This window comes from Mytilus californianus, unplaced genomic scaffold (genome assembly GCF_021869535.1).
Source record: "Mytilus californianus isolate M0D057914Y unplaced genomic scaffold, xbMytCali1.0.p SCAF_1, whole genome shotgun sequence".
Taxonomy (NCBI): Eukaryota; Metazoa; Mollusca; class Bivalvia; order Mytilida; family Mytilidae; genus Mytilus; species Mytilus californianus.
Window position 1 is genome coordinate 136,124,537 of NW_026262581.1, and position 10,352 is coordinate 136,134,888.

At 32.5% G+C, this 10,352-nt stretch overlaps 1 protein-coding gene across 4 annotated transcripts in view; it reads left to right on the forward strand.

Moving 5' to 3' along the window:
* LOC127736076 (uncharacterized) overlaps positions 1-9,477 on the forward strand; it is a 47,160-nt gene extending 37,683 nt beyond the window's left edge. For all 4 annotated transcript variants that reach the window (XM_052246595.1, XM_052246577.1, XM_052246587.1 and 1 more), the window contains one exon: positions 8,580-9,477. In XM_052246595.1, the coding sequence (XP_052102555.1) occupies positions 8,580-8,967 (388 nt within the window). In that variant the 3' untranslated portion in view covers positions 8,968-9,477. The remainder of the gene's footprint in view (positions 1-8,579) is intronic.
* The last annotated feature ends 875 nt before the right edge of the window (positions 9,478-10,352 follow it).

The following is a 10,352-nucleotide window of genomic DNA, read 5'->3' on the forward strand; positions in this document are numbered from 1 at the left end:
ACTTCATGCTTACCAACGATAATCTGTTATTTCGATTATAAGTACAACTACCTTAGTGTATAGAGGGATTGTAACAACTTCTGTATGGACATTCCTTTCTCTGTTGTGTTGGTGACGAAAATAGAACTCTGCATTCCAATTGCAACATCATCAAATCTATAATACCTCAAATTACAACATATATAAACTCTTTTCTTATGATTAATATCAAAAATAAACATTTGGTGTTAATATTCAACAAGTAGGAGACCACGCAAAAGAGAAGTTTAGTTAAAATAAGCACAAATGAAGCAAAAGTTATCATTGATAAATATACATTTTTAAGTTATAGTGAATTATCGTTTTATTTTCGCTAACTTGGTTCTTGATCTCAACCATAGTAGGACAGATTAGATATGGACAATCTAAGAAAGATACTTCATTTATCCAAAAGTAAAGTCTACCCTTTCAAAATTCGTTGGCTTCAGTTAAAAATCGACTTTTCTTCAGTTACCTACTATTATTATCATTATTTTCATTAATTATTATTATTATTATTATTATTATTATTATTAAGGTATAAATCTACTACTCATAGTTTATTAGACGAGTCTAAATTATGACCCCATAACTCGTCTTTTTGATCTCTAGCCATCATTTGGTGAATTAGCTGTAATTGAAAGTGTAGCTATGTACACATTAACTTTCTTCTATGGCGTTTGAATAAAAACACATCATATTAAGTGGATGTATTAACAATTGCTTTTATAATAGATTTCAAAGGCCAGTAAGTTCAAACTCTTTCTAATTTAAGTACATTAGGCAAGTCGTTTCAATTAATTTAATGACTGTTTGATGTTTACTTGAATCGTTAGAATTCAATGTTTATAGATGTATACCTTTATACATGTAGAAACAAGTGAAGGAAACTAATTAACAAACATTATGGTAAAATGTATCATGATCTATCAAAGGAACACGTATATTCTAACCTGACTCCATGGTTTGGATTTGATACATCAATCAATCAATCAATCAATCAATCTTAATATGTAATGATTGCTGTTTTGCATATGTTCTTAGATATCGTCCTTTGTAGATGCACATCCCGCACGAGAGGCGTAATCTCACTCCTATATGTTAACCCTGAACTTGACTCACAATTCCGAACCTGGAATTAAATAGATATAAGAAGATGTGGTATGAGTGCCAATGAGACAACTCTCCATCCAAGTCACAATTTGTAAAAGTAAACCATTATAGGTCAAAGTACGGCCTTCAACACGGAGCCTTGGCTCACACTGAACAGCAAGCTATAAAGGCCCCCAAAATGACTAGTGTAAAACCATTCAAACAGGAAAACCAACGGTCTAATCTATATAAAAAACGAGAAACACTTATGAACCACATCAACAAACGACAACCACTGAACATCAGGTTCCTGACTTAGGACAGGTGCAAACAAATGCAGCGGGTTTGAACGTTTTAATAGGCGTCAACCTTCACTCTACCTGAAACAATAGTGTAACATCACAACATAGAAAAACACACTATAAAATATCAATTGAAATGGTTTAACTCAATCAAAAGACATATTAACAAAAACAAGTGAACATACACTGAACGAATAAATTTGATCTATGACACAATGTAAATACAAAATTAATAAAACAAGGGGGTTAGATGTTTAACAATATCAGAAAGACAACCATAACCTTGGACAAAATTCGTCAAATAAAATAACGTACACAGGTAAATAAAAATAATATTGTTGTAAGGTATACATGGAGTACGGAAATAATTTTGTTGTTCCTAGTACGAGAACAAAAGTGAAAATTTATCGTCATACTAAACACTTATCAAAGGTGGTATATATTAAAAAAATAGTAAGACTAGATATAACACTGAATAAGTAAACATTAAACAACAAAAATACATTACAAATTGTATCAACAGGTCAAATTAACACGAAAGTACGATTTGAAAGTACTCGCAGTTATTGAAAGCTAGTTAAAAACGAAAAACAATTAATAATAATAAAAAATCAGAGACTAAAATCAACTAAAACACATTCCAGGAATTTAGTGTTTTAACGTCATGGACAGTCAAAGAAGACATGACTTGTACAATGCCAAAATAAAAGTATCGACAGGCAGTAGGATAGTTAGGAGTTAACCTGTTAATAAATATGTATAATGTAATATATAGATAAAGTAAATTCTATATAGAAAATGATCGTGGATGTGTATTTATACATCCCCAAAAAAAACGTTTGAAAAGAATACAAATTTAGTTGTGTTTTAATCTGCTGATGACAAAGTCGACATTTGTTCCAATGTAAACTATATTCAAAGATCTAATTACAACATTGGTAAGATAACCTTTACTAATAAGTTTGTTTAAAGGTTCGATGAGTTTGCACGGATCACATAGTGATTTCCGCGCTTTTAGTACAATATTACCGTAAAATTTAGGATGTGAAATACCGTTTTTAATAAGTTTTCTACAGGTACAGCAAAATTTACTAATCAAATCATTTTTTTTACTAATTATGATCAATTATTTTCATATTTGACAACTCACAATTAGAGAAAATTGTATTGTGTCCTTGGTAGATATATTGTTAGATCTCGTCCATCTTTATGGTGTCAGTTTTAATTAACTTTCGATGATAATGATAGAGTATTTAACCTATTCAGACACTGCGTGTCTTTTTTTCTGGTATTTTATCTCATTTAATATTTGGCATTACACTTATTAGTATTCTGAAAAACGCTTCTAATATCATAATTTAACATAAAATATTTATAGTTGTTCGTTCATTTCTGTTTGCCTTGCCGCGGTCTCCCAATTCTTTTCATCGTACTCTAACTAATACTTCATGTATATTTGTCATGATTAAAACTTTCAGGATAAGAATAAGTAAAATAAGAATAAGAATATTTATTATTCCAATCAAGGGCCCTTGATGGGCAACATAACATGTACACATAAAACAATACATCATGATTTGTAACAGAAAAACATTTTTATATATTTATTGTATATGTGATATGTGTGGTTATGAGGCTGCAAAAACCTTCACCTATCTTTGTAAAGTACGCTTACATCTTACTCTAGCCACTAATTCTGTTTGTTTAATTCAACAAGTTCATCCTGTTAAAAGGGCGATAACTCAATTCTTTTTTTGTTGGTACATCATACCATTTGGTTAAAAAAATATGAAAATAACAGTTTGAATTATCATTTCGCTTTGTCGAAAATCTTTGACCGTTTATATTGTATATTTTTTTTTGTGTTGCTGTCTCATTGAATTTCACCTATCTTTAAATCATATAAGTGGTAAAGTATAGATTGAGTTGATTTTTTAAACCGACAACTATTCATACAGATTGAGCATCATGGATATTTTATCCATAACAGTCGGAATGTTGATTGTTGGTCACGTGCTTTTATTCACTTAAATCAAGAAAAAAATAATTGTGAAAGGAGAAGTGGACGTGGTTTTGTCTTTTCACATTTCGTAGTGGTTACTTTCGTAAAACTATATCAAGAAATTTTAATGTACAGAATATGTGGTAATTTCTACGAATAAAAGACTGCGCATATATCTTTTTTCAGACGGCCAAACGGCGCTTCTGTCACAGAATGGATCCAATTTTAGAATTAAAAAAGATATCCGAGATATACTGATCGATATCAGATTAATAACTATTGGTATTTCACTGGAATGATGAAAAACTTCAATTATATTCATTTGATTTTCAAAAAATATCGGCATGCATGCATGTACATCAAATATAAAATCGTTTGTGTGTCCCTTGATGGAGGACATGGAAAATTCCTTGAAAATATCAGATTTTCACACTTCAGCAATGCCTTATTCAATTGATTATATAGTTGGTGTATAGCTATATCTTTCGAAGTTACAATCAAGTTTGGGTTTCGTTCCAATTTAACGATTTTTGTAGAAATTTAAGCCCTTGGACTAGAAAATTTCTTTAAAACGTCTAGTTTTTTGGTATAACAACCTTGATGTCTCAGGGATTAGGGTTCGACTAGTTGTTGTTGACAATATCCGCATCCGTTTAAATAAATGTTCTGACCCAATCAATTAAAAAAGGAAATTTCAAACTACATCAGTAGCTGGTCCCATATTAGTGTCAACACATCTTTTCTTTCAATTACAGTTGGCGGAGAACATTGTACATATTGCATATGCAATACCCTAGCTCATAGTTCTTGTTCATTGTTGTTTTTTTATGTCGAGGGGCATATTAATTTACCCGCCTTCCGTCCGTCCGTCCGTCCGTCCGGATTAGGATACATTGTTTGTCCGGCTATCTCCTCCTACAGTCAGTTTTGAGGTACAACTTTAATATTTTGTAGGATGTTCATACACATAATGAAGGTGTGCATGGCCACAGGATTTTGATTTTTTTCAATGACAGGTAGTTGGCCTTAGTCATTTTTTTGGTACCAGCTGCATAAAGAGATAATGGTTTGTCCGGCTATCTCCTCCTACAGTTTTGGAGGTACAGCTTTAATATTTTGTAGGATGTTCATACACATAATGAAGGTGTGCATGGCCACAGGATTTTGATTTTTTTCAAGTATTCTGAAAATGACAGGTAGTTGGCCTTAGTCATTTTTTTGGTACTAGCTGCATAAAGAGATCATGGTTTGTCCGGCTATCTCCTCCTACAATTTTGGAGGTACAGCTTTAATATTTTGTAGGATGTTCAAACACATAATGGAGGTGTGTATGCGCATTTTTTCAAATACTCTGAAAATGACAGGTAGTTGGACTTAGTCATTTTTTGGTCAGGCGGGGGCATCATTTGTGTCTTACAGACAGCGTAACAATTTCAAGTTGTATGCCAACACCAGTTTGTCAAATCTAAAATATGTGGAACTATACTCATGCATATGGCAGAGCAGAAAAAGGGGTGGGCATTGTCCATATCTAGTTTTCCATAATCTTTGTGTGTCAGGCAAATAGATTTATAATATAGAATAATTTTAAGGCTTTAGAAAAATCTTGTCTTGTTTATGCTGAGGCAATTCTTGATTTTGATTATTCAAATTTCGAAACCGGATGAAAATACCTCTAGAATGGTTGTAAGATTTAAACCAATACCATGACCTTTCAAACAATATTTCTAATTTCTACAAAATGCTTGAACTTTGCACTATTCCTATCTTTTGGAAGTCCGATGTGACCGTATCAATCAAACGGAATTTTATGTATCAACATCATATCATTTTTTTTAGAAAAATCTACGGATTGAAATTGGAGATTTGATATATTTAAGACAAATTGAAGAACGTTTATCGCCGATTTTATGTGCTTTCTATTCAAATGTTCACCTATTTTGAAAGAAATGCATTATTTTTTCGATTTTCAGTTAAAGTTCAACGAGCCACAGTGTTTGCAAAAATTTTACCAAAATATGTGACCGTACATTGACCTTAAACATAATACTAATAACATTTGGCATTAATTTCAGTTCAGAAAGTCGCAGTAGTCAATCGTCAGTTGCGCTTTGATGACGTGTAACACGACGGGTGTCACATGTGGAGCAGGGTCTGCTTACCCTACTGGAGCACTTGAGATCACTCCCGATTTATCGTGTTGCTCAGTCTTTAAGTTTCTATGTAATGTACTGTATATGCTTGAATGTCCCTATGGTATCTTACTCCTTTCAAACTCTTATTACTTGGCCCTGATATATTTTTGTTTATTTTATACGACACTATCTAGAGGGATATTTCAAATTGTTTTCCTGTTGTTACTTTCTAACCGATGAAAATATTTTCTTTTTAATATTTCTAAAGTAGTTGCTACTTTTGTGCTTTTTGAGTTTACCACATTATTCCATCACTCAACTCTTTCCGAAGAGCCTACTGTATAGAAGCAAACCTGATTGGTTGCAGTATGTCAACTTTCATCGTACAATATCATATCCTCCAATATATCTGTGTTTATACAAAAGTAATCATATGAATCGATTTCATTCGACTTAACGGCATGATTTATGACCTGTAGCATGTGTCAGAGGTTAGAAATATGAAACCTGGCTCACCAGAAGCCATTCGGAATCCAGTCGATTTTAGGATCTTATCTAAGGCATTCCGATAACACAATTCATTCTCAGTAGCCGTACAATGTTGTAATAATACGTAACGAAAGATAATTGCATAGGTCAAATATTTTGTTTATTTCAAAAACATTTTGTTTTCTTATCTGAAATAGACCGGAAGCGCGTTTAGTTGAAGATAACGAGGCTTCTATAGTTAAAGGATGTTGCATTGAATATTTGAAGGCCTATGTGTGTTTTATTACATCAACAATTAGTGATACCTAGCTAGATCTTATGCGACAGACGTTTTTCTGCTATTCGCCATCTTTATAGCAAAATACAAATATCAGGTAGCGGTCATAAATTATCATCAATAAGGTTGTTATAGAAACAGGACTTACAAATGCTGGCTTTATAATGGAAGGTCATGATGATGGGTAAGATTGAGTTTTATGCATTTTTTCTGTAAACCAAATATTTACGTTTATTATCAGTTAACGGTTCATAGAACACATTGATCTAAAGATAGACATTATCAATAATGTGAGGACAAATATTTATCAATAGAAGGTTTTTGTAGTACATCATTTTCGAGTAATATATTAGGTTCATATTTTACGCGACATTACAAAAAGGGCTATCTTTAAGAATCGATGATAAACGCCAAGTAATGAAACGGAAATAAATTCCTAACACCTGTTGCCAGGAATGTAATGATCGATTTAATCGATTGAACTTTAAAAGATGTAAAACATATAGCATAAATTATAAATCTATACTTCATATCATTTACATAGAACATATTGATGGTTCAATTATCACCATATGAAGAGGCGTCAATCCAGCATAATTATTGTGGAATAAAGACAGAAATATGTGTCATTCGCTTTGTTAATATGAAATAACAAATATTTGCACTGAACATGCTGAAAAGATAGTTGGTATTTTATCCAATTATGACACACCCATCCCTCAACAGATTGCAGCCCAGCTGGCTTAATTAGATTTAGCACAACCGTGTGTATCTCTACATAAATACTGATAAATACTGTAATACAAACACACTTATACCACTATGATGAGTAGGTACTGTGAACACAATCATTTGATGTTGAGAAGTCATGGCATTTTTTCAAAAAATGTTCAAGGACTTAGACGGAATTGTTTGTGTACAGACTTTCTGTCAATACAAATAATATGTTTATCTGAGTATTAATGATAGGTTCATTCTCCGTGACAGCTACAACTGATCTCACCGGGTTTGATCCTCCCAATGATGCCGTCAACACGTGCATGTTAGACTTTCTATGTAATTAATCTGCATGCATTTAATTAGTGTGTGTTGTGTTTGACATTGTGTGTATTGAATTGTGGGAATGTTCTATTACTATTTATTATTGATAGAGAATAAATGTAGAATTGGGAAGTGTATTGATTTGCAGTATTAGCTGGGATTAAATTTCTGACTGACATGAACAGATAATAGACCAACAAAATCCAGCCACTTATGTTTTAACTGAAGGGTTTACCGTAATGAACAAATTTATGGAAAATCATACATGTTAGTTTTCAGTATTCAGACAGACAATGGCAGAGAGAACTTTTAAATAAAATATTATTATTAATAATTATAATAATGATGATAACATGTACTTCATCAGAATTTCAAAAAAGGAATGTTCTGTAAGTAGGGTTTAAGGACATCTGTGGTGCCGATCTTTTAATTAATTAATGAACAAAAGGATGGGCCAAATCGAAACTTTCCTCACCCCTGGAGATACCAACCTTTTCTATTTGTTTCTATTCTTGTTTTACTTGAGAACACAGATAATTTAAATATGTAACAAATACTTGTCTAGTACTACTAATACTATATTATACATCAGTTGATCGTTTTTTAGAAGAACTCTATTAAAACTTAATGTCGTTAAACCAACACATTGGAACGACTAATGTCCATATACAAGATCACTGAGACTCAAAGGCGTCAGACTATCGATTGTTCTTCACAAGTGATTGCTGGGGATGCCAAAATATGTAGTATTGATCCCTGATTACACAACAATCAGGATTATTGTCCGTAGGCGACAGATTTTGTAACTCTATCCCACATCAATTACAGGCATGGTAAATAAGGTCTCAAGAATATTTTTTCATCAAATGAACATATTTTCCCAGTGAGAAATGCATCCAGAATATTCCAAAATCACTTCATCAAATCTAGCAACAGCTTCATTGCGGAACACACTAGGTTAACTTTCAGCAATAATATTTTCATAAATTTCTATTCTAATTACCTGTATCATGAACGCAGTAGACGTATTCTAAAGTCAATAGTACCATTTGTCATTTTTGAACAATAAAATATGTTTAAACTAATAGTACTATATATAATATCACTTATCCCACAAGTTCCATAAACTAAAACTTGCTCAAGGAGTTTCTACAAAAAAAATTTATTTAATGTGTAGTTCATATCCGAATAAAGATGAAATATTATTTTTATTATATTTTCAGTTTAGAAAGCCGGGATAACCCATTTGTTCCGGGAGGCAGTCTTGATCAAGAAGCTTCGGATATCCTGAAGAGGGCTACGATAATTCGGGATCAATTTATATTAAGTGAACAAAGAAAATATAGTGATATAGAACAAAATCCAGCACCCGAAAATACCGAAATTAGAAATGAAGTAAACAATACTTGTGAGAATTTAAATAAGGATATTATAGATGAGACTATTCTACAACAAAGTACAAACAGTTCGCAGGCACTTCCGGAAACTAAACTAAATGGCAAAACTATATTGACGGATTCTCAGCCAGTGGACATTAACCAGAAAGATGGAACACTGGACAGGTCGGTGAAAGATAAAAAGAAACAAAAAAAATGTTGTAGTGTTATGTAGCATTATCATGGAATCATTTCGTGATGCGGATTTACATTAGCTTCCAATTTCACTTGCGTTATCTGGTTTAAAAGGGAATATGCGCGTGATGGTCCTGGATGGTGAAGCGTGAATCGATGGAAGTGTCGTGCCATAAACGAATGGGAGATAATGTCTGGCTTCGCTCCGTCTACAAAGAGGTTATGTGTTCAACTTAATAGTACATTCATTATTTAATTACGCATTTAATTTAGTCTTCATAAGAGTCACAATACTAATACAAAATCCAGAGCTGTGAGTTTTAAACTTCTCATATACGTTACTTTCGCATTTAGTAAACCATTTCATTGTATGTTGATTGCTGTAAATTTCTTAAGGCAATACATGGACGGTGGATTCACAAGAAGAAAGAGTACTTAATAACTATGAAAACTACAAATAGCTTTCACATGCAAATTACCAAATATGGTGAATCAAAAATATATGTTGCTTATGTTTATTTCAAGTTAAATAAAATGAAATATATTTTTGCACCAGTTTCGATGCATTTTCCAAATGAACATCTGATGTTGGTGTTTATTTCTGAACAGTTTCGAGGTAGTCAACTGTTCTTAAATTTGTTTTCCTTCAATAGTCAATATTTCCAGTCGATGCAACAGGATAATTCGCCTTCCTAAACAGAAAAGTGATAAATGTTTGAAAGCATGGCGATGACTAATACTAGTAGCTGGTCGTGGAACAACTAAAAATCCACCTGTTAATAAGAATAACAGGAGATATTGGGAACAAATCTTTTAGACAGCAAGCTAACGACACTAAACCAAAGATATCTAGAGGACAGCATCCCGTCTTTAACAATAGATAGATGTCTATACACTGTGTCAGAGTCTAAAAAAGTTATGACTAAATTTAACAGATTATCAAATATCTTGCACAAACATAAATTCTACAAAGGACAAAGCATAGAAAATAAGAATTTTAGTCAACCACTGTAGAGGTCATCATGACTTGGGACAAGCACTGCAGAGGTCATCATGACTTGGGACAAGCACATGAACATTAGGTGGGGTTTAGCTTTCATGGTTTATTTGGACCATGTCAGCTATTGTCATCAACTTTTTCAAATATCTTCTTCTCTGAAACCACTTGGCAAATTTCAACAAACATAGGACATTTAGTATAGTCTGGGTTTTTTTGCTTTTTGTCCCCGCTACAATTTAATTTGTCCGCATCTGCTCAAAAATAGGCTTTAATGGAAAAAATCAAATGTAATTAATTATCTGAAATTGATTATAGAAAAAAATCTGAAATGGTTTAAATGCCCCGAAATTCAAAATTATAAGGCGACTCCTTAAATGGAATGATCACCACATTGACATGAATGATCCTTAGTGTATCTCGACTTT